This window comes from Podarcis tiliguerta, assembly GCF_965153285.1.
Source record: "Podarcis tiliguerta genome assembly, chromosome: 13".
NCBI classification, from domain to species: domain Eukaryota; kingdom Metazoa; phylum Chordata; class Lepidosauria; order Squamata; family Lacertidae; genus Podarcis; species Podarcis tiliguerta.
In genome coordinates this window covers 36,832,293-36,855,877 of record NC_139546.1, presented here as the reverse complement: position 1 = coordinate 36,855,877, position 23,585 = coordinate 36,832,293, and the positions used below count along the sequence as shown (strand labels likewise).

The window sequence follows — 23,585 nt, the reverse complement described above, 5'->3', positions numbered from 1 at the left end:
GCCCTCTCCCTCTTTTGTGACTGGTATTCAGAGACACACTGCCTCCAACACTGGATGGTAGCACACAGCCACTGTGATTAGTAGCTATCTGTAGTTTCATCCTCCACGAATTTGTCTGTCTGGGTTGGTGGCTAGCACTTCATACTGTGGGAGCAAACTCCACAGTTCAACCAGGCACGTGTGCCTTTCTGGAATCTTCTAGCGTTCTCAGGATGACCCTGAGAGAGAGGTTTTTCCTCTCTGTCCACTTCCCCACATCACACACAATTCCATACAACTTCCTCATGAAAAAGCAGGTTTAAAAATCTATTTCTAACATATACTACCATACCAGCCTCTCAGCTGTAACAACTTTTATCTTTTCTCTCTCTCTAGACTGGGGAGCAGGATGTCATCGAACCAGTATGTACACCCTAAAACATATTCTGCACTGATGTCAGTTTGCTTTGAACAATTCTGTATGCAGTTTTTCAAAGGAGAATTTGCATTTCCAAGCACGCCTGCTTTCATTCCACCTTCCCTCCCCCAAAGCAAGGTTCTGGACTGCTTGGCCAATGTATGGGTCAAGCTGGGAAAACAAGCATTTACTCTATTCCTTCTTTGACCTCTGTGCTCATGTTCCTGTAGCGCTTTATCCTGGTAGGTGAACATACCCAGCTTTTAAAACTAAAATAATAAGCATTCCAAATTCTCTGGAAATGCAAATGTTGGGTTCACAATAAAGCATGTAGCTGAGAAAGCTTATGCAAAACAAGTGATATACTTACATTTTATTGATTTACATATTTTGAGTACTCAGCTGGCAGATTCTTGACGCATATTTGGTTTTTGTAAAAAATAATAATTCATAAAAGGATGCTACTTTCAGTGTGCATCCCACACTTCCTCCTTCAACAAAACCTCTTTACAGAAAGCCGAGACAGACCATTGAGCCATCTGTTTTTTCCACTCCACAAGTGGCAAGGCAGCAGCAATCCATGGTTTCAGAGTGGCCCTACCTGGAGACATCAGGGATTGGAGAGCAGCTGCTCTACCCCTGAGCTATAGCACCCACCCCCCTTTCTATGCTCAAGGAAATCAAGTGATTCTCCACATCTTGAGAAAAGACCTTTTGCAAATGTCTAGAAGTTACACAGCTGAAAGGCGCTCTTCTCAAACCCAGCAAAGGGCTAAATTCTTGCCAGCGGATCTACATCCTCTCAACGAAATGGAAGTAACACAGCAGAACTTTATTTGTTTAGCACACAAAGATGAACCAAAACCCCAGAGGATTGTTTTTAATTAAAATAAAAAAGGAAGACACACACAGTTTAAAAATTCCACACTAAATATGAAGCAGAGGAAACATGATCCAGGAATCTCCCTGGCAAGCTTTGGAGGTACCAGGCTAGCCGATACCTTGGAACACATGCCTGTATATCGATGTCTCCTGATTGTTTCTCCCTGTCGAGGAAACAGAGATTCTATGTTTGTTAATTATTGTAGGAAACCACAGCAATCTTATCACATACATTCCACAGGCAGTAAGCCTGGGATGAAGACCAACATGTTCTGTTGCTGCATCTCTGGAGTTGAAACCCACCCACCCCGTAAGTATATAGACCGTGGCCTGCAACTCTTTGGGAAGCTGGTTGAAATGGTTCTAATTAGGGGGCAGAAGAAAACAAGGCCTGACCAGAGTTGATGGGTCCACACATGGATCTGATCTGGAGGCTGGACTACCAGTAGCAGCAGCAGCCGCTGGAAGGAATGTAGAATCACCAACTCTGTTTCCCTGGAAAAATCTGGAGGGTTTGGAAATAAGAGACTGTTAAGGCTGGCAAGTTGGGGGATATCCCATATTCCATCCTTCAACACCCATACTCCCCATCTAGATTTTTTAAATAATAATAATAATTCAGAGCCAGAGTTCATTAAAGCAGTGCTTTATAGATGGAAGGGCAGGTTAGGAGGAGCCTTAAGGAAATGCAACCCCCCCCCCAATCCTTCTAATTTTAGCCAAATTGTGGTCCCCTGTAGCCTTCAAAAAGCAGTAGCCAAGGGGGCTGCTGCAACAGGTAAAGGGTGCCAGGCCTTCTCTGGCTCTCCTGTAAATTGGGCACTGCCTTAAAGAAAAGTGACTTTCTTCCTGCACATGGAATTCAGCTGATGTTCCACCCAGCCTTCTCTAGCCTCTTGCTTATGCTCCTTCAATAGGCTCTTTATTGTAAGGGAAGGAGGGGGAGAAATTTGGGCCCAGGCGTTCTTGAGGTGGAATGTCAGGATTCAAGGCCGCAGCCTCCATCGTACACCAAGCAGCCATGCAGCTGTATGAGACGCTTGCAGGGGACTCAAAATAAAGAACCAAAATTGGCCAGATTCGATTTGAACCTCTCGCTAAATTCAACTGGAAGCCCTGCATGGCTATTGTAGAGTAAGGAGAGTTCTCTTCATGGCTGCCCACCACCACCTGCTCTTAATCTGGAACCAAATTCTGCATGAAAGCAAAGCAGATCTTCCTAAAATAGGCATGCGCTAGTTTTCCTGACAGGTTGAGGTCTCCATACTGTGTCTGTGGGTTGCAATGCATACATGAGAGGGCTAGCCCCTAGTAGATTCGAAGGCCAAGTCTGCAGATGAGGTTTTTAACAGGCATGCATTGCCATTCTGCATGATAGCATACCCTCCAGGCATACGCAGACGGGACAGTGTCTGTGCCATAATGCAGGTTCTAGGCAGGGTCTGCTGGAATCCTCCCTCCACATATCCCCACTATGCCACAAGAACTTCTCCCTACGACACTGTGGCAGAAACAGATGCTAGCAGGCAATGCTCTGTGTTGCAGAGCTCGGCCCGTGAATCCATGCTGGATGTGAGTGACCTACAGGGGTAGTGGAAACTCGGGTGGGGACAAAGCAGGAGGCAAGGAATCCCCCTGCCAGGTTGCGAGGAGCACAGACAGACGGGATAGACAAGGTTCTACAAAAGGCGGAAGGTAGGCCAGTGTGTCCATACCAAGTCCTTGCGGCATGAGAAGGCAGGAGGGACCTAAGCTGGGATTTTGCAAGCTGGCTATTGCATGCCGGATAGTTTGTGGCATAGGTGGGCGAGGTTCTCCATTCCCATTTTCCCCACGCAACAGCTAGTCCTTGGGCCAGGAAAAGGAGAAGTATCAGGTCCGTAAAGACACGGGGAGGCATTTGCAGGCCAGGGTTGCCGTCGCATGGGTGGGTGCTAGCTGCGCCCAGGTGGTAGATGTCTAAGGCCTGGGTGGGCAGCGAGGTTCTCATGCCTTTCGTGGTACAACTTCAGTCTCGAAAAGGCCGGCCTTTACGGCGTCGGGAGGAGCTGCAGGCGGTGCTTCCGGCGGATGTGCCTCTGGAGGGTGTTGCGCTCCCCAAAGCGCATGTGGCAGGCCTCGCACTGGTAGGGCCGCTCCCCCGTGTGCACCCGCTGGTGGTGCGAGAGCTCCCCCGAGTCACGGAAGCTGCGCTGGCAGATGGGGCACTGGTGGGGCTTCCGGCCTGAGTGGGTGTACTTGTGGCGCTCCAAGTGGGACGTGCGCTTGAAGGCCTTGCCGCACGCCCGGCAGACGTGGGGCTTGCTCTCCGAGTGGGTGATGCTGTGGCGCTGCAGGTAAGACAGGTACTCAAATGTCCGCGAGCACACGGGGCAGCTGTACACCTTGCGCAAGGACCCTCCGCTCCCGCCCCCTTCCGGGTCCCCTGCCGCTCCCACCCCCTCTTCCACCAGCACTGTGTATGGCAGCCCCTGGCTGTCAATCAGCAAGTAGCGGCCCAATCGAGAGGGTTCCCCTTGTTCTGTGCCTCCTGGCCCTCCGGGAACAAGTGCCCGCCTCCCTGCTCCTGGCAGCCCATTCAATCCCTGAAGGAGGGCGCTACCAGGAGAAGGCAATGGTGGGCGAGAGAGTTTAGGAGGTGATGTTTGGACAGCCCCTCCCTCACCCCCCAGCTCCAGCTTGATGGGTTGTCCCACATGGCTTGCAGGCTCTTGTGGATTGAGGGGTTCCAAGGTTTCTGGTGGTCTTTGGGGGTCTCCTATAGACTTGGAATGTCTCTGCAGCTCCATAAGTATCTCCTTATGTGTATTCCCTTGGGTTGGAATGCCAAGTCTGCAATAAGAAAGAAAGCACATTAATTGGGAAAAGTGGGAGGGGGGAGTCATATGGGTCACACAACTTTTAGAGCTGCAGTTATGTAGGGCTGCCAGTAGGGCTGGGTGATATCTGGTTTTCAACACTGTGATATATCACCAGCTAAACATTGCAAAACATACTGATGTATCACAATGTCTGAAATAAGGATGGAGCTATGTAGAGGCATTAGCTGGCATCACAGTTTTCCCCACATCGTGATTTTTGCATAACGCACACACACACACAGGATTCGTGATATACTGCCAGATCAAAAATTATGAAACAGTTATCATGATATGGACCTCAACAGGTTTTGGATGATACATCGATGTATCGCCCAGCCTTAGCTGCCAGCCAATTAAAAGAGCTGTACTGCAATTGTTTTGTCACCCACTTGTCTTTTTTTTAAAGAAACAATTCCATTGATAAATAGCATATAGCCAACCCTCAATATAGATGCTTTTTAGAGAGACTAATAAAGCCCTTTAGAGAAGCCAAATATAGCTAGCAGTGTAATAAAGAACAGCTACCACTCATTGTTTAGAATAAGAGGCATTTTGAATGTTTTCTTATTCACGCTTGGTACACCAATATCAGAACCACAATACCTACACATAATAAGTCACTGCATCCTTACTGTACAACACTACCCAACAACTTTGGTGTCTACTGATTACTCAATCAACAGCCCAATGCCACACATGCTTACATGGAAACAAGACTGGACTGCAAAATTTTAGCTGGTTCGTTTATGAAGCTTACAGCCCCAGCAAATAAAGCTACTAACCCTGCAATCCTATACACATTTAATTAAGTATTTTTCCTATTGGACATTGCGGGACTGACTGCACACTTGCCTGGGCTGCTCCTTCCCTAGATTTGGAGATTTCACACATGTTGAGTTCCAAGGAAGCTTCCTAGCAAAACCCCTAAAGACACATACTGTACAAAGCAGCATGTGAACGCAACCTTTGTTTTTTACCATTTGTGGAAAGAACCAGATCTTATTGAGCTGTAGGCTACAGGTGGGTGATCTAAAGCCCCCAACATTGTTTTATGGGGCTTCCAGCTTCCTCTGAACTCTCATACTTCCATCCCCCCCCCCCCCGAGTTCCGAGTTCCTGTTGGCTTCTTCCTTATTTTTTCCATCTTTTGCCTTTCCCACTCTCTCTTCCTCCTCCCCTTACAGGAGTGTCTAGCGTGCTCTGGTCCATGGGGTCATGTAGAGTCAGACACAACTAAACGACTAAACAACAACAACAGAAGGGGAAAGATTTTGAATGATACATATAAACTAGTTTTAATTTTTTCCTGGCTGTATCATCATCATCATCACTTCCTGAATTTATATCCCACCCTTCCTCCCGAATGAGCCCAGGACGGCAAACAGATATACAAATCAAAAATAAAAACAAAGTAGAAACAGATTAAAACATTTTAAAAATAATTGCAATTAAAAGCATACTTCTATCCAATGTTCTAGTATGCCAGTATTCAGTGTACAGTTTGAGGAAATGCATTCCAGAACATTAACTGTATTGGTTTGTTGTACTGTACAGTACTTTAAAAAAAGTATTTGTATACTTATTTGAGGATAACCCTATCAAACCCAGTGATGCTTATTTCTGAGTAGACCTGTATAGAGGTGGTAGTTTAATTTGAAGTAAAAGTGGTGAAAATAGAAGCAGAGTGATGTTTATTCCAGATTAGTTAAGCCAGAACAAATATGTCTGTGGCTCTTCCCATCAATTCTGGCTCCATCTACTGCTAGCATTTGGCCACCCTGAAAGATGACCCCTGAAGGAATGTGGCCCTCAACAGAAAAAACAACAACCCCTGCCTACCCCATCTATAGCAGGTATATATAATACCATCAACCATTACAGCAGAGTTAGATGGCAGGGGATCTATCTAAATAAATGCTGTCTAAAAGGCCACAGTAGGAAGATGTGATAAGATTTCATCCTTTACAAGGAGGGAGGAGAGGTTACAACATGGAGAAGGAACCACTAAAAATAGAAAGAACTTAGAAAACGTGGAAATGTAGTGCCAGAATCTAGGTCTATGGTATCTATACACCTCTTCACTAACACCTAGAAATTTGTGAGAATCCCTGACCTGAGGCTGTTGGGGGGAAAGTCATTTTATTATTACACCTCAGCTATACCAAAGTATTGCAAGCAGTTTGTGTTGCAGTGGGAATGTGTGGTCAAAGGTGGGGTTGGGGTTCACACGTCTCCTCCGCCTGTCCTCCATTTCTGGTTTTGTCCAACATTCTGCCAAATGCTTCTGGGAAGCTTACAAAGCAGGGTGCTTAGAGGCATACTGATACCGAAGATCAAATTAGCTATCATGGTTATTCATATGGTCAAAGCTGGGGTGGAATAAATGGGAATGGCTCTGGTGGGTGGAGCTGAGGGAAGATATGGTGGGAGAGCTTTGGTGGGGTGGGTGGGACTTGGAGCACTTCCACTTTCTGTAGGCATCAGCTGCCTCCATCCCCAGCTCTGGGGCTCTTCCATCAACATGCTAATATAGGCCACCTGTCATTAGGTTATGCAACAGCTTTCCCAAACTCCCAGTCTTGCAGACTTACACCCAGCCTAAGGACTGGCATCAAAATCCCAAAAGATCTTTCTTGGCAGACACCCAGGTTACTTTCTCTCTCAGTCAGCCCCCTTCCTCCATATGCAGAACTGGATCCAAACTTACCCTGCTTGGGTGGCGTTCCAAAGTCTCAATCTCAACTCTCATTTCTGCACCAAAACCTCATGCCAAGGTGAGGCAGGCACCAGAATATGCCCTTTGCTTCCATCCTGGAGTGAAGAAAGCTGTAATGTCCAGGTGGAGAACAGAGGGGTCTTCCAGTCTACGATCCAAGCTGGCAGTGGATGGCACGGATCCGAGCGAAACAGTTAGCGGCACCAATCCGGGGCGCATGTTGGATCGCAGCCGGCAACAGAACGTGGCCCAGGTCCAAAGTTACCATGAAGAAAAAGGGAGGGATTGAGCAATGCCACCTTGGCACCTGAGGCACGGCAGGCGGATCTAGAAGTAGCAACCCAAGAAGCAGCAAAGTTGCCCGGCAGCAATGATCCAGAGGAAGCGATATATGGGATCGGTGGCACCTATCCAGCAGGCACGCACGTTCTGGCAAAGGTAAACGGATCCAAGCCTTCAGGTTTCGGGGAGTTGGCATCCGGCTCCAAACGTCAGTTTAGCAATAGCAGCAACAGCAGCCTCCACCCACCAACCCGCCGCCCCGCTTGATAGCAGAGAGGGATATTAGGATAAGAGGGAGGTAAGCCTCCCCAGGTGCCCCTCCGCTCCCCCCAGAAAGCAAAGCCGTGGGCATCCAGAGCCAGGTGCCCTCTTGCCCCGCTGCTTCCCCCTGCAGCTGCCCACCAGCAGCCCAGGCTCCTCAGGGGAGAGAAGGGGAAACTGAGGACGGGGGGGGGAGACCCCGGGGTGCCCTGAGGAGGGGGGGGGGAGGGTCTCTGTCAGGGTGGGGCTGAGCGAGGGGGGCTTCTACCTCGCTCTTCCTGGGGGGAGGTTGGAGGTGGTGGGGGAGGAGGAGGAGGAGGAGGTGGGTGTCGCAGCGAAAAGTGTCCTGACGGAAACGCGGCGGCTTCTCCCACCGGCTCACGCCGAAGAGGTTCCCAGATCAACGTTCGTCCTCTCGCGCAAAGGGGGAGCGGGTCGCGGAGGTAGCTTCTCGCGCACCTTCTGGAGAGCCGAGGGGGATCCTGGCTCACCCCCTCGGGCGAGGGCGCTCGCCTCCGCGACCCACGGAGACCCTGCCTCGCCTCCCTTCCCTCCACCGCCTTCTCTCCAGAACTTGGCGCAGCCCCTGAATCTGCGCTCAGCATTTAGGAAGCATTGCAGGAAGCGATGCAATTAATGCATGCATATGTAAATACACGTATGATTTATGTATCTTGTATGCAGGACCTCCCGACTGCACACGAGCCTTTAGAGCAGCCTTTCTCAACCTGTGGGTCGCCAGATGTTGCTGGACTACAACTCCCATCATCCCTGAGCTCTGCAGGGCGGGAAGGGAGAAGATTGTGGCCCCTCTCTCCTCCCCGAGGACGCCCTGCTTAGACTTGAAACCCTTCGCATGCTTTTGCTGGACGAAGTTAAGTCCACGGACTTCAGCGGGGCTCCATGAAAACAGACGCGAGTAAAGAGCTGCAAGAAGTTAAGCCAGTCCTGTCCAGCGAACCCAGGACCGGGAACCCTGTTTTTTTCTGCTCTCCTCCAGGTCCTTCACCACCCGAGCTTAGCCCCAGGCTCTGCCTTCTCCCACCACACAGTGAACCCAGGAGTGATGGGTTCACCTTCTGCCCACTCGATCCCCCAAGCCTCTGCTACCTGTACACTCGCTTCGTGTTATCTAGGTCCTCTCCACACACACACACCCTCCACTTTCTCCTTTGTGTTTTCTGACCAGGTGAAATGTCAAGCCCAGAGGCCGAGGAACAGTGATTTTACATAGATGCAACAGGTGAAGCTTCTCCCAGAATGGAGAAGGTGTGATGGGGAATGATGAAATTCCTCAAGGAAAGCCATTCCCATCACTGCCTCTTTATTCATGGTGCACATGAAGAAGGCCTCTTCATGTCATAGCTGTCAACTTTTCCCTTTTCTTGCAAGGAATCCTATTCAGAATAAGGGAATTTCCCTTTAAAAAAGGGAAACGTTGACAGCTATGCTTCATGTGTTCTTAAGAGGTACATCTTCACTGTCCTCCTAAAAGAGTATAACATTAAGGCAAGATGTAACTCAGTTGGTAGATCATTCCACAGTTTTGGAAGGGCCACTGAGAAAGGAACACGACACTGCCAATCTCATCCCCTTCAGGGACGAGAAGGAGCACACCACAATTGTGATGAAACTGCGAGATCCACAGCTGGGCAGTAAGTTTATTGAAGCTGACCAAAATGTTATGAAATACTAGCAAGCACAACAGTTCTTCACTAGGCAAAATATTACATAAAGCAGAGGTGAGATTGGGGTGTTTTAGGAAAAGGAAAAGTACAGAAATTAAGTTGGATGTTGTAGAAATCAGATTAGTTTGTAGACTAAATTCCAAGGTGGAGATTGCACACCAAACTCCAAAATCTACATTTAGCGATACTTGAAAGCTTGCTGGATTTTGTGATATTTTGGTCAATAAAGATTGAGACTAACCAACTTGTCACAAAGTTCTCCAGATCTCTTCATCAGCTACATAGAGTGTTGGACTAGGAGAGATCACAGTTCAAATCCCCACTCTGCCAGGAAGCTCACTGGGTGACTTTAGGCCAATCACTACCTCTCAACCTAGCCTACCTCACAGGGCTCTTGAAGGTATTAATGGGGGGGGGGGAGAGTATCATATATGCCACCCTGAGCTTCTTGAGCAAATAAAAGTGGTATATAGATGCAATAAGTAAATTTTAAAAACAACAACAACCCAAAGTACAAAAATTTTCTGCTGACCTCATGGCTACATCATCAGCTTAACTTTTCTATTTTGGGGGGTTTTTCCTCATCTTACTCACCAACCTGCTTTGTATAACATCTTCCCTGTTGAAGAGTTCTGGAGAACTCAAAATCTTGCCACACTTTGTGACATGTTGGCTGATTCCATCCTTCTTATAGATGACCAACATTAAGAAAAAATAGGACAGGAAACAGCATAGAATCAACAGTAAAATTATATTCATAAAATAAGCGCATCACAAATCGGTGGGTCAGGTTAGGACATCAACAGATCTGGATCACCACTCAGGGGAAAGTTGGCTTGTACTAGCTGTTCCACTGCAGAAATTTCATGTGAATTCTACACACAAACATCCATTCTGATCACCCTGACAAAAATGCACCGATGCAGAGGGAAACACAATGGTGTAAAACAAATACACAGCTACTCTCCCCCAACACACTTCCACACAAAGACAAGACAGTAGGTGGATGATAAAGTGGTATGTTTAGGGTGAGGCTTTTCTCTGCCACATGACTTCTCCCACCCACTAGGATAATGACCAGGCATTGGGATCCTATTTTTAATCTTAATTATGGGTTTTGGTGTTAAAATCATGCCTGTTCCTGCACATTCTAGGCTCTGTTCTGGCATGTTGCGGCATTCTCCCCCACTCCAGACTCCCCAACATCCTTCCACAGCCATCTTTATGACATGTCTCCTCTTCCCCCGCTGCCTTGCGGGATATCTTCGGGAGAAGAAAAGCCGAAGGAGTGAACCCTACACAAATCCAGAGTGGAGCCCCTAAGACCATTAGATGGCACCTTGTATGGCTCCTTCCAGCAGCTCCTACAGCCAATCTGATGCCAAATGTCTTGCCCTGCTTTCCTTTGAACCACATCAGCGAGGCTGAGATGGGGATCTTGTCACCTGAGCAGCCCAGGACCTCCATACACGCTGCCCAGCTTGTTCCCCAGGGAGGTCAATTTTGACTTCACCCCTTGATGTGCACTCCATTGTCTCTTGAGACAGATGCCAACCATCCAACCTCTTCATCCTCCCTCTCACAAATTTCTCTTTATCGGGCTGGGCCAGCTTAGAAGCCCCCTTTTATGGGGTAAAGTACTCAGCCCACCCAACTACCTAGATGTTGAGAGATACAATTGTGGCTTGAATGGTTTCTTTTGTGGGGGAGAGTGGATGAATTATAGTTATGCTCAAAGTCTAACTGCTGGTCTTGATTTTGGTGACAATTAGCTTGTGACAGTGGAGACACCGGCCCACATTTCATGGTCAGTTAAGAAATATGTTCTTATATCCAAATCCTTTTAACTGTGTTTGTGTGGGAGGGGTGTCATTTTTTAAAAAATATATATTTTATTTTTGTTCTTGTTTTTATTGCGTATTCTATATTTTTATGCTGTGAACCACCCCGAGACCTTCGGATGAAGGGCGGTATACAAATTTAATAAATAATAAATAAGTGATAGTTCCATCTGGGGTTGGCAACATGAAGCCCACAAAGCCTTTGTGTCTCCTTCTCACCGCCCCCTTTGTACTAGGGTGGTTTCCTTCCCTGCCCCCCCCCCCATTTTGAAGGAGGAAATTGGAAGAGGAATGCTGTTTCCTTGTTCCACCTCCATGTGTTTTTCAAGGACTCATATTGGCAGCTGAGCTGAAAAATGGAGCACCAGAGAAGGCGGGAGAAGAGAGGGGGTGACAGCGGAAGGATAGAAAATGTGAATGGAAACTTAGTCACTTCATTTTCCTGGGGGGGGGGGGAGAGAGAGAGAGAGGGAGAGAGAGAGAGGGAGAAGATGGATCCAGCAAAACAATTCCTACTGAAATTGCATTTCTTCCCTCACAGATCCCTGCCACCCTCCCATAACTCACCATCAAATCAAAGTCCATATCTCTCCTCGTTGACTGAACCATAACCACTATAGATTCACTGCCTTCCAAGACTGCTACGGACCTTCATCGTTATTTATATATTTTTACAAGGGATCCCCCTCAAAAGCACAATCAAATCACAGGTCACCTCTGTATCCACATATGTGTTCTGTTATTTATAGTCACGTGGAAAAATCATGAGGAATTGTGCCTTGACTGAATGTTTTTGTGGTACTAGTAAGCACAGGATCTGTATTTTATCAATGGATCAGAGGGAAGGAGGTGCTAGACACAGGTTATGGATATTATTTAGTCCTTTTATATCTTGAAAGAACATAAGAAGGGCACTGATGGATCACGCCAATGGCCCATCTAGTCTAGCATCCTATTCTCACAGTGGAGAACCAGATGCCTAGAGGAAGCTCACAAGCAGGACCTGAGGACAAGAGCAACTCTTTCCACCTGTGGTTTCTTTCCTCCAGCAGCTGCTATTCAGAGGCATTAGTGCCCCTGACAGCAGACGTTTCTTCTATAGTGGACCTCAAGGTGGCCTCAGACCTGCTTCAATTCAGGAAGAGACAGGTGGCAAACAGGTCACTATAGAAGGACAGGGAAGGAGGGAATGCTTCAGGAAATTTGAATGGGTATCAGCTACAGCAGAGATTTTCCCAGTAGTGATGTATGGAAGTGAGAGCTGGACCATAAAGAAGGCTGATCGCCGAAGAATCGATCCTTTTGAATTCTGGTGCTGGAGGAGACTCTTGAGAGTCCCATGGACTGCAAGAAGATCAAACCTCTCCATTCCGAAGGAAATCAGCCCTGAGTGCTCACTGGAAGGACAGATCCTGAAGCTGAGGCTCCAATACTTTGGCCACCTCATGAGAAGAGAAGACTCCCTGGAAAAGACCCTGATGTTGGGAAAGATGGAGGGCACAAGGAGAAGGGGACGACAGAGGACGAGATGGTTGGACAGTGTTCTCGAAGCTACCAGCATGAGTTTGACCAAACTGCGGGAGGCAGTGGAAGACACAAGTGCCTGGCGTGCTCTGGTCCATGGAGTCACAAAGAGTCGGAAACGACTAAACAACAACAACAGCAGAGATGGTGATCTCATGACCCAGAACTCACCAAAAAACTTTTAATTGAGTGTACAGTAAAACATGGGGCCATAATTCCACTCATAAAAAGAGGGGATATTTCTAGTTGTAAAAATGTAGTCCACACACTTTGATGTTACATCTCTCTAGCAATTTCATGCCTCACCATGTCTATCAGCTGGCTCTGCCCTGGCAGCCTTAGATGCCACCTTATGCCCCTCCCAAATACCATTAGGTACTTTCCCACCAGCCCCCTGATTTGCCAGGCATCACTCCTTAGTTCCCAGGCTCCTTTTGCTGTCACAGGACCTGAATTTTAGACCAAGCTGCACTACCCACAAGTCACATCTTCCTTTCCTGAAAATCTGGCTCAACTTTTTTGGTTATTAATGTGAGATAAAACAGCGTAACAGCAAGGGCGTAGCTGGTGGGGGCAATTGCCCCCCTAAATCAAGTAAATAAATAAAAATCCTTAAGTAACTGAGGTTCTCCCCCCCCCCACACATAAAACCTGTCCCCGCTAACATAAATCCTGGCTATACCCATGTGTAACAGCGACTGTGGTGTGGGGAAGGCTCTTGGCACATGCTTAGAGGTCCTGTCATCCTTGGTACTTAACGTTTTCCAAGGCTGGACCATGGCAGCATGGTAGACGGAGCAACCTCTGAGGCTTACAGAAAGTACTACACGTGGTAGGAAAAAATACTGGATTTGTAAGCAAGGCCAATTGTGATTTGCGTGTTTGATTGCTGGTTAGAGGGCCAGAAGGGTTGGGAGGGCCTTGTGGAGACAATTCCCTCTACTTAGCCTCAACATTTTCTCCCGGAGGCTGTTTCACAGGTGCACGTGCTTCACTTGATTTCTGGCAAGCTAGGCAGCTCGAACAGATTCCCATGCAAAGTATTGCGCTTGTTAGGAGACATCCGCGGCGCGCACCTGTGCTGCTAGATCCGTGGTGGCTCATTTAGACGTTCAGACCTGCCCTCCAGGAACGAAGGGATTGCTGAGAATTATTAGATTATTATTTTTTGCCACCAGCCGGCGACGTGCCCCCCCCCCCGCTTCCCACTTCAAAGCTGTCTCGCTCCTCCTACTCCCTTTTCCTCGCCACCTCCTCTAGCTGCACTTTACAGACGCTCCCCTGCTCAGCTGGAGCCTGGAGCTGTTGTTTGGGACGCTCCGGCGTGGATGCGGTTTCAAGAGTAAGGTAAGAACTGCGTGTCCTGGCAGGAGCGGGGGGTTCTGAGAGACAGTCTCGGTCCCCTGCACACACCTTGACTTGATCCTTGCCCATCGCTACCCCCGCTGCTGGTTCTCGGGAGATCGGCCCCCCAAGCATCCCGTGCGTAATGCTCCCCAAGTCTCGGGGCGCAGCGCCGAGGGCGCACGGGGGTCCTTTGGCGTCTCCAAAGTCTTGGCGCGGGCGTCGCCACCACCGACATTTGGGGACGGGGAGGGAGGAATCCTTCATCACAGGGCAGCAGCCGGGGCCATTTTGGAGTGGTGGTGGGCTCTGTTTTTTTTTTTTGGCCAAAGGCCCGATTTGATGGGGGGTAGCGGGTGGGGCGGAGAGGGAGGGTTACAGACAATTCCTTGACGTCGTCTCGAGCCGGCCTGCCTTAGGGAGTTTGCGTGGGAGAAGCTTGTATCTGGTTACTAGCGAGATTCTAGTAGGATGCAGGGAAACGGGAGGAGGAGGAGGAGAGAGAGAGAGAGGCCTTGCTGTGGCCAGTTGGTTTGGAGTCGGAGAGAAGGCGAACAAGTCTGGGCATCATTGAAGGACCAAGTAATGGCAATGAGGAAACGGGTAGGTGGGCAAAGGTCAATGACTGGCGGGGGAAGGAAGGCAAATGCCATGCAGGTGTTAACTGTGGGGCCTGGATAGGCGGTGATAGTCACCTGTCGGACTCCAAGAGGTGGTTCAGACCAAGATAATTGCTGCACCTCCGGATCTCAAGAGGTGTGCCCCCAAATGCACTGCAATGTCCCAGAGGATGCTAGGAGGGACACAACACCCTGGTTGCTTCCCTGGCACCCTTAAGAATATTGTGACTTCCCTTCTCCCCACTGGTTGAGTTACTTGTCAGTTGGCTTTTGCTTCAAATTTTGGTTTGCAGAAGCTGAGCTTTTTGGGTTTTAGGTAAGCATGTTAGAGTCTGTGTGACAAGGAGGGAGGGGCCAAGCCAAGGAATAGAGAACTGGAGCCTGCAAGTAGCAACTAGGCTTTATCCACCTGGATTGATGACCTACTTTGGCAAACCCCCATGTGCATGTGCATACACACACACACACCACACATACAGGCTGGGAGCCTCAATGGCGCTCCTCTGGAGGCTTCACCCGGGGCAAAAAAAACCCTAGTTAGCCCCCACCCTGCCCCCCACCACCCCCGCAGCTATGGATCTGAGCAATGTATTTATTTTATTTCTTAATAGCTCAGTTGGTAGAACATGAGACTTTAAATCTCAGGGTTGTGGGTCCAAGCCCCACTTTGGGCAAAAGGATTCCTGCATTGCAGGGGGTTGGACCAGATGACTCTTGCTGTCCCTGCCAACTCTACAGTTCTATGATTCTATTCTATATTTATGCCACTTCTTTTCATGGAAATATGAAACTCAAGGCAACTTGCAACAGATGCATCTTTCTATCTATTGATAACTGGTTGTATTGCCGGTTGCACATTTTAATCCATTTGGGAAAATGCTGTAGCAAATGCAATAATATATCAACATACAGAAAGGATTGTAACATGCAGTGGTTTTTTTTATTAGTAATTGGTTATTCTACTGCATTAAAAATAATAATTGTAAGCTGCATCAATACATAGAGAATGCATTCTGCAGTGTTGGGAGCTGGTTAAGAGTCTAGCTGCTGAAATATTGGGGGCTGGATCTGAAAAGAGATTGGATCCCATCCCTATATAATGGTCTGTTATTAACAGATGTGCATTGTATTGTTGACTGAGGTTGGACAAGAGAGGTGTGTATGTGCATTTATGCAAGTTAGTGGCAGAATGGGAACTGAACTGAAAGGAAGCGGGGTTCTATCTCTCCCCCATCCCCCAAACTGCCACCCACATAGGTAAAGGGACCCCTGACCATTAGGTCCAGTCGTGACCAACTCTGGGGTTGTGGCGCTCATCTCACCTTATTGGCCGAGGGAGCCGGCGTACAGCTTCCGGGTCATGTGGCCAGCATGACTAAGCCGCTTCTGGCGAACCAGAGCAGCGCACGGAAATGCCGTTTACCTTCCCACCAGAGTGGTACCTATTTATCTACTTGCACTTTGACGTGCTTTCAAACTGCTAGGTTGGCAGGAGCAGGTACTGAGCAACAGGAGCTCATCCCGTTGCGGGGATTCAAACTGCTGACCTTCTGATCAGCAAGTCCTAGGCTCTGTAGTTTATCCCACAGCGCCACCTGCATCCCGCCACCCAGCCATTAAATTTGCAGTCATAGCTAAGCTACAGGAAAATGTGGTTTCCAGCCCTAAACAATTTTTGTACTTGTGTCCAAGTCTAGTTTGTGTGTGCGTCCCTCTTAAAGAAACATCCCTTAAGGATTGTTGCACATAACACTTCAGGGAGCTTGAGCAGGGTCTCCTCTGACACTTTCAGATACTTCAAAGGGAGTTGGGGGGGGAGGCAATGACCTTCAATGGTTTGCTCTGTTCCAATTCTAGAGAACGAGTGTGAGTCTGTGCACTCATGACTCAATGATTGAAACATCAAGGAGTAACTTGCATAAATGAATAGAGCCATCACAGATATAGCATCATCAGAGACTGAATTTTCACTGCAACTCTGGGCGACGGGTGCTTGAGTAATCAAGGGATGTGATGTACATGCATGTGAAAGCGGAATCCATGAGTTTCACCTGGGTTGAGAGAGAAAAAAGGTTTATCTGAGCAAGAGAGCTGGCCTTACAACCCCTGTGCCTTTACAGGACTGCTGGAAGCAACTGCTTTGGGGATCACCTCCTATTTCATAGTGGGCATCGCTCCACTGCAGTGCCCCTGCCTTCCTTTGTTGCTGTGGGATCTCCTGGCCTAACCTATTATTTTCCCTGCCTTGCCTCTGTCCAGGTGTTTGGAGCTATTTCCTAAGTGGGCAGGTAGCTGTGTGGAAGATCTTGGATCCGCGAGTGTCACCCTGGCTCAGGTAGATATCCTCTTGGAAACAGTGCGAGATAGGGGGTACCTGGGAACTTTTTTGACATGGTGAGTCAGATCTTTATATCCCTGCAGCCTATAGGCCAGCTTTGACAGGTGGGCAGGGCCACCCATCTGTCAGTCAACTGATGTCATTACAGTGCCAAGTAACCTATCAAAATGGAGCGTTGGGGTGGGGTGGGACGGCTTCTGGAGGGATTTGGTAAGGCAGCACCCAGCAGGATGGGAACCGCCACCTGCCCATCATGACGTAGACCCTAGTTTGTTGTCAGGTGTTCACAGTGCTTTTTCTTCTAGGGGGATGCAGCGGTACACATGCCATAAAACATTTTGTGAATCTTTGTACTTTTATCCATTCACTGTATTTATTTCCCCCAATTTGAACTATAAAGTGGTGATTTTCTTGAGTCAAAATGAGAGTACCCCTAAACATTTTTTAAGAAAAAAAGCACTGGGTATTCAAATATGCAATTCCCAGCTATTTTTAGGAAGAGCTACACCTTATCCCTGCCCCCCCATCCTGCTGTTAATGTGCATTATTGGAATTATACATTTATAGAATGGGAGGACATACCTGAAAGACTGTAATTCAATGTTCTCTGAAGAGCACACATTTTCAAAAAAGGGGGCTCCTTGGCTGGGGATTCTTGTCAGAGTATAAGGGGAGGCTGCTTTGGAGTTCACTCATTAGGAAAATCTAGGGGAGACAGAATATCAGGCAGATCTGCCCAGTTAGATCACCTCTCCTGCTCTCTAGGTTAGCAGCATCCGTCCCACCTGGGGAGGGAGGACAATGACTGAAAGTAACCACCATCACCAACGGGCAACTCGGGGACGTCGTGGATCGGGAGCAAAGCCAGGTCAGTGTATGTCTGATGGGAGAGGGGTGGGTTTCAAAGGCCCTGAGGGTGGGAGAGGGGTGAAACTGCTCCCCTCCTAGTAGTGGGCCAAATTGATTGGATTGAGGTTCCTGCCTGGATAGCTCAGTTGATGGGAACATGTGTGCCATTGATTTCAGTGGGAACTTAGCTAAAAATCACGTCCGGTAATATTTTTGTCTGTCTTGAGACTGTTGATCTTACAAAAATAGAGGGGGGGGGTAATTCTTAGGCTCTTACATTTGTTTCCCTGCCTCCCCCTGCTGTTGATATTTACAGTGAAGGAAGACAATGAAGCTTATAAAATAGCCATACCTTTGGACGAGCCACACCAAATGGAATCGCAGACTCAAACTCAGCAACAGTTGTATTATGGTCTGAGCCCTCCTCAGAATTTTGATGGTGAGAAACAATACCCCCGCTTCCTGGCAGTAATATATGAACAAATACCCTTTAACTATGTGCTAGATCTCATTAGGTGACTCAGCACCCAAAGTGCAACTAGGGCAACTAGGTTTTTTTTGGCCATTCTTCAGGTAAATACGCATCTGCTGTCACTTCCACAATCATGGCACTTCTAGAAAGTGACGCCGCCATTTCAGAAATCACAGCAGAAAAAGTGGTCTTTGTGGAGTGTAGGTGTGTGCAGGTTCCACACTGCAACATTTTGTTGTAGACACCGCTTGCTTGCTTTCCAGTTCCCATTGCAGAGCTCAGCAGCGGTTGTCTTCCACAATCAAACATTTTGAATTTCTTAAATAAGGTGGAACTCAAATGGGACTAAAGGAGAATGATTGGGGGTGGGGAGAGAAATCAATTACTGTATGTGTTAATTTGCTCCTGATGAAAATCAAAGTATAGTGGCACCTCAGGTTAAGAACTTAATTCGTTCTGGAGATCCATTCTTAGCCTGAAACTGTTCTTAACCTGAGGTACCACTTTAGCTAATGGGACTTCCTGCTGCTGCCATGTCACCGCCGCGTGATTTCTGTTCTCATCCTGAAGCAAAGTTCTTAACCCGAGGTACTATTTCTGGGTTAGCAGGGTCTGTAACCTGAAGCGTCTGTAACCCGAGGTACCACTGTATTAGATGCAAAGAAGGCTATGGCTTCAATAAGGCAGGTGCAAATCTCCCTTGCCCTGTTTGCTTCTCACAGGAAGGGCGAGAAGGGTTAGGAAAGGTTTTGGGGCAGAGTTGGGTGCGAGACCTTTGGGTGTTTGAAGAGAAGTGGGGAAGCAAGTAATTGTGAGCAAGTCGAACTTCCGCCGTGACGTGACTGTGCTGCCCTCAGAGACACCGGAGATGCCAGCTCCCTCGCTGACCCTGGTGACCAGCATGAGGACTCAGCTGCACATGGCCCTGGAGAGGAACTCCTGGCTGCAGAAGCGAATCGAGGACCTGGAGGAAGAACGGGACTTCCTGCGCTGCCAGCTAGACAAGTTCATCTCCTGCGCCCGTCTGGATGCTGGTAACTCGAGAACTCTCGAGTTCTCCGGAGGCTGAGTGGGTGGGTGGGTGGTGCTTTGCTGGGAGGGGGGCCTTTCGGATTCTCTTGGGAGGAAGGGCCAGGGGAATGTCAGCCAAGGCACCTTGGTACAGTGGCATAGCGTGGGGGGTGCAGGGGGGGCCGGCCGCACCGGGCGCAACATCTGGGGGTTAGGGTTAGGGGGCGCAAATCCACGGGTTAGGGGGTCAAATTACTTGCCTTGCCCCGGGTGCTGACAACCCACGCTACGCCACTGCTTTGGTAGGACGCAGCGCTATTTTTCTAGAAAAAGAACTCACCGCGAACCCCTCCCTGGTTCTCTTAGAATGGGAATGGCATCCACCTGAGAGGCGCCTGAACTGAGTTCCAGTTGGAGGTCCCTGTGTTAGAGAGTCAAGGGCTGTGTTTTTTTGAGGGTTCTCTGATTTGAGGAGCTTGCCTCTAGCTGTGCTATGGCGGGCTTCTGTCTCCCTCTCTGCCTGATGCAGGCCAAGACAGAGGGGGGGGCATATTGGCCACTTGGCCCCCTCGGTCAGCATATTCACAATCGCAGGGGATGCACTGGGGCGAACGTGGAGGCGCAAAGGCGTCCAGGCCCAGACAGAGGGGCATTATCTACCTGGTCCGGGCCTCTGCCTGGCTCTGCAAGGTCCTGGTCTGATGCATCCTGCCCTTTGCCCTCCGCCCTAGATGAGCACTGCCGCAGCAAGCAGCTCCCACGGCGGTCCGAGGTGTCTGACAGCCGGAACGGGGATGTGACAGACGATGACAGTATGGGCTCCTGGATGAGTGCCGGCCCCGAGGAAGGAGGCTCTGCGGAGCACAAGAAGCAGAAAGGAGGGGTCAACAGACGGCGCTTTGCCAAGCCCAAAGTCCGCGAGAGGCAGAGAGGTGAGTGGCAATGGGTGTGTGTGTCAAAGTAAGGGACCACCATTTCAGCCTACAGAGCAGAAGGCAGAGGGTCCCCGCCCACTTCCATGGCAGAAATGGGAAAGCTCTTACTCCCTTCTGTGAGCAGAGACTGGTGATCTTAAGACTTGAATGTCTTTCTTTAAAAAAAAAACACAACCTATTACACATTAAAATAATAGATCACCATATAGAAAAGAGATGCTCTTCCAGGTGACAGATATGAACAGAGCTTATTCCAGCATATAATCACTGATGCCCTTCTTTATAAGAATTCATTACAATTTCCTCCACCAACACACAAAATTATGCCACTACTGTGCCCCCATTTAGCAGTTCCACTGGCTCAGGGACAGCGATGACCAGGCTATTGCTGGACCCTAGGCATCCCCTGTAGGCATGGATTCAGCCCCGCCCCCATGCTAACCAACCGACTCAGAATGCAGTGCTCAAAAGGGGAGGAAGGAAAGCTCACAAAGTGCACAGCCCATCTGGGACAAAGGTTCGAGACCCACCTGGAAGACACTTTTGCTGAGGAAAGGGGCCAGGATAGAAACAGTGGTAGCCATAGCCATATATTGGCGGCGGCTGTAACCTCCAGTGGTTCACTCCATAGTGACAGGGTTGGGAAGAAGATGATGGAGGTGGAAGCATCACCAGAGAGAAGTAGGGAAGGGAAATGCCCCTGGGATACCTCCCTTCCCTGCAAAGGAGTTATATTAGGAACAAGAGAAAGGGAGCTTCTGGGACTCCAGCCCACTGAGTCACAGCAGCAAGACAAATCATGTGGAATTTTGTTTCCTCAGCTCACAAATCTCATCATAGACACCAGGGCTGCAGGTGGAGCCCTGGCCAGGTGCAGCACCTCAAGCAGCGTCCCTTGAGATGGGGATTCTGTGTTTCAAATTGAGGAAATGGCAGTGTGCGTTAGGTCCCCACTCCCAGACCCAGCAGTTCTGCATGGACTAGTCGCCTGGCTGGGCCTGCCATGCCTTCTGACCCCTCCTTTCCCCCTGGCAACCCAAGGGAGGTGAGGAGAGGAATCCTGCCCCTTGGAGAAACAGGAATGCCTCTTGAAACGCTGGCCTGTGACTCACCCACCCCTCTAGGTTTACCCTCACAAAAGCATCAAGTCTTGATAAATTGCTGCGATAATATGTTCTCTCCTTCTTTTTCTTCTTGTTCATTTATCACATTTCTCCACCCTCCTCTCCCGTTGTCCTAATCCTCCACCACTCTTTCCCCCCCTTCCTGTTGCAAACCAACCGGCTGGCCTGCCACGCACAATCGCTTGCTTCCATTTTTCTCCTCCACCTCTTCTTTCTCTCACCTTCCATCCTTTCTCTCTGCATATCCTCCTTTTCTTATCTATGGATGCTGCTCCTCAATGTTCAACACCTGCATTACCTGCTTGTTTTACTTACTGGGTTTTTTTGCTTGGTCCCTGGGCTGTTCCCTTTCCTTCCCCCTTCCCTGGTGCTGGAATATTTGACTCTAATTTATCCCGCCTTCCATTTCTGCTTCCATCGGGTCACTGCCTCCTTCTGTCGGTCCTTCCCATTTCCTGTGACTTCTGCCTCTCGCAACTCTCGGGTGTTTTCACGAGTGGCCGTGCTTCCCCATTTCTCCTCCTCAACCCTTTCTCTTGTTCTTTCCCCCCACGCTCCTGTCTATGGGTCGCTGCTGGGGCCCTCTCCTCTGAACCCCCCCCCCCGCCCCCGGTGCAGTCAAAGATGTGGATGGGGTGCTGTGCCGCTACAAGAAGATCCTCTACACTTTCCAGAAGCTGCAAAGCATGAGCCGGGCCTTTGAGCACCACCGTGTGGACCGTAACACTGTGGCCTTGACCACGCCCATCGCCGAGCTCCTTATCGTGGCCCCTGAAAAGGTGGCGGAGGTGGGCGAATTTGACTCGTCCAAGGAGCGCCTGCTGGAGTATTCCCGCCGATGCTTCATGGCTCTGGACGATGAGACTCTCAAGAAGGTCCAGGCGCTCAAGAAAAGCAAGCTCCTCCTGCCCATCACCTACCGCTTCAAGCGGAAAACGGACACCCCTGGCCCGGCGGCCAGCAATTCCTTACCCTCACCCACTACCCCACCCAAACCCCCTCCACCCATTGCTGACTGCTTTAAGCGATGATTCCCCCTCCTGGCTTTGCCTGAACCCACTTTGACAGCCCTCCAGTCTCTTATTTCCGTCTAGTTATTGAGGAAGCTCCTGCTGTGCTCCCCTGGGGCTCTTCCGTGTCAGCCCCCTTCACCCTTTCCTGCAGTTTCTAGTGCTAAAGGCAAGCGCTGCCTTTGTAAGGCAAGTGGGATGCTTTTATCCTGGCACAATCATCTCTTTGGGAAGCATCATCTGACCAGGCGCTCCTGTTTATATGTCGGCTGGTTAAAGGCTATGGAGAGATGAACTGGATTAAATTCACTCCACTTGCTTCCATCTTAAGAACTGGCAAAATGACTGCCCAGTGGGAGTAGCAGGGGAGCAGGTTAGTGGGACAGAGTACATCCCATGCGTAGGTAAGGTGCTGTGGTGGAGAGGTTGCTTCAGACTGGCTGTGCGGGTACAGTAACACCTATAGGACTGCCAAGGCATTCATCAGAGACGGTGTCTGCTGCCTTGCAAATAAGCAACTAGGTGACACATTTTTCTTACACAACACTCCCCTGCATATTGCATATTCAGCCAAAGGGCTGAATAAACATTGGCAGAAATTTCCCTGCCTTGTTGCTCGGAGGCCAGTTGTGTTTGCCGTAGGTAAGTGTGTGTGTTTGTGAGCTTGTTTTAACAGCTCCAGAACTTGGGGCAGGGATGCTCAAGATGGCTCGGCCTTCCCCTGAAGGCAATGCCTGTCTCCTTAAGAAGTTAGTGTAGGCAATGGATTTACCCGCCTCACGTGCCATCTCACTGCTCCCCCTCCCCTTTCCAGCCTGCTGTGAAGCAAGACTAGAACTGGAGGGCGATTGCTGAACAGGCTGCAGTGGTCTTGCCTCTTGGCCACTTCCTTTCTTTTTTCTTTTACATCCAATGCTACTGGCACCTTCTTAAGCTTTTCTCTTCCTGATGCCTTTTTGCTATAACAGTCCTTAGCCTGGAGGAATGAACTGCAGCATTTGGCTGCCTCTAAATAATTCCCTATAGTCTCCCAAAGAAATTCCCACATCCCAAGGCTTCCTTGCATCTCTTTACCGCCATGGACACCACCTGCCCTCTCTCATGTTTTCCTGTTCCAGGTTCTGAAGCTGGGCTGTGTTTGGTGGCAAGCCATTTGCACTTCCTTTTTTGCTTCCTGAGACAGAAACTGTGTGTGCCCTCCAACACCTCTGTGGCTTCAAGCTGCCACCTTATGTGCGAGCAAGGGTTTTGTTTGTTCTCTGCTCCTTTGGGACGTCTCCTCTTTATTCAGTGTAATTAATGGACTGTTTCCACTGTGCCTGTATCACCCAGTTTTTTCATCTGTGTTAAAAAAATAATAATTTAAAAGGAAAATGTAAAAAAACAATTTACTAAGAGGATTTAAATTAAAGCATTTTGAATAAAACTCA

General features: G+C 49.0%; 2 protein-coding genes and 1 long non-coding RNA gene across 7 annotated transcripts; 2 read left to right on the top strand and 1 right to left on the bottom strand.

The window, feature by feature from the left end:
* Nucleotides 1-755: 755 nt before the first annotated feature.
* On the bottom strand, nt 756-8,001 carry LOC310662315 (uncharacterized protein). 4 transcript variants are annotated; one of them, XR_014504254.1, is made up of 4 exons: nt 6,848-8,001; nt 2,995-4,111; nt 1,676-1,784; nt 756-1,443 (listed from the first exon to the last, which is right to left on the bottom strand). XR_014504254.1 is itself a non-coding variant. In XM_083409111.1 (2 exons), the coding sequence occupies exon 2, from the start codon at nt 4,066-4,068 to the stop codon at nt 3,310-3,312; it is 759 nt and encodes a 252-aa protein (XP_083265237.1). In that variant the 5' UTR covers nt 4,069-4,111; nt 6,848-8,001; the 3' UTR covers nt 756-3,309. The 4 variants fall into 4 exon arrangements, 1 of the variants encoding a protein (XP_083265237.1); XR_014504255.1 differs by having other exon boundaries at nt 1,209-1,443; nt 1,676-4,111; XR_014504256.1 differs by lacking the exon at nt 1,676-1,784 and having other exon boundaries at nt 1,209-1,443.
* On the top strand, nt 7,327-11,086 carry LOC310662316. Its single transcript, XR_014504257.1, has 2 exons — nt 7,327-7,436; nt 8,084-11,086. It is a non-coding gene; the product is annotated as an uncharacterized lncRNA (long non-coding RNA).
* Nucleotides 11,087-13,401: 2,315 nt separating this feature from the next.
* Nucleotides 13,402-23,585, top strand: CCDC106 (coiled-coil domain containing 106). Of its 2 annotated transcripts, none has more exons than XM_083409109.1 (7): nt 13,402-13,799; nt 16,676-16,751; nt 17,520-17,622; nt 17,920-18,042; nt 18,933-19,109; nt 19,818-20,018; nt 21,764-23,585. In XM_083409109.1, exons 3-7 carry the CDS (start codon nt 17,556-17,558, stop codon nt 22,174-22,176), a joined length of 981 nt encoding a protein of 326 aa, XP_083265235.1. In that variant the 5' UTR covers nt 13,402-13,799; nt 16,676-16,751; nt 17,520-17,555; the 3' UTR covers nt 22,177-23,585. The 2 variants fall into 2 exon arrangements, with proteins under 2 accessions (XP_083265235.1, XP_083265236.1); XM_083409110.1 differs by lacking the exon at nt 13,402-13,799 and adding an exon at nt 14,181-14,399.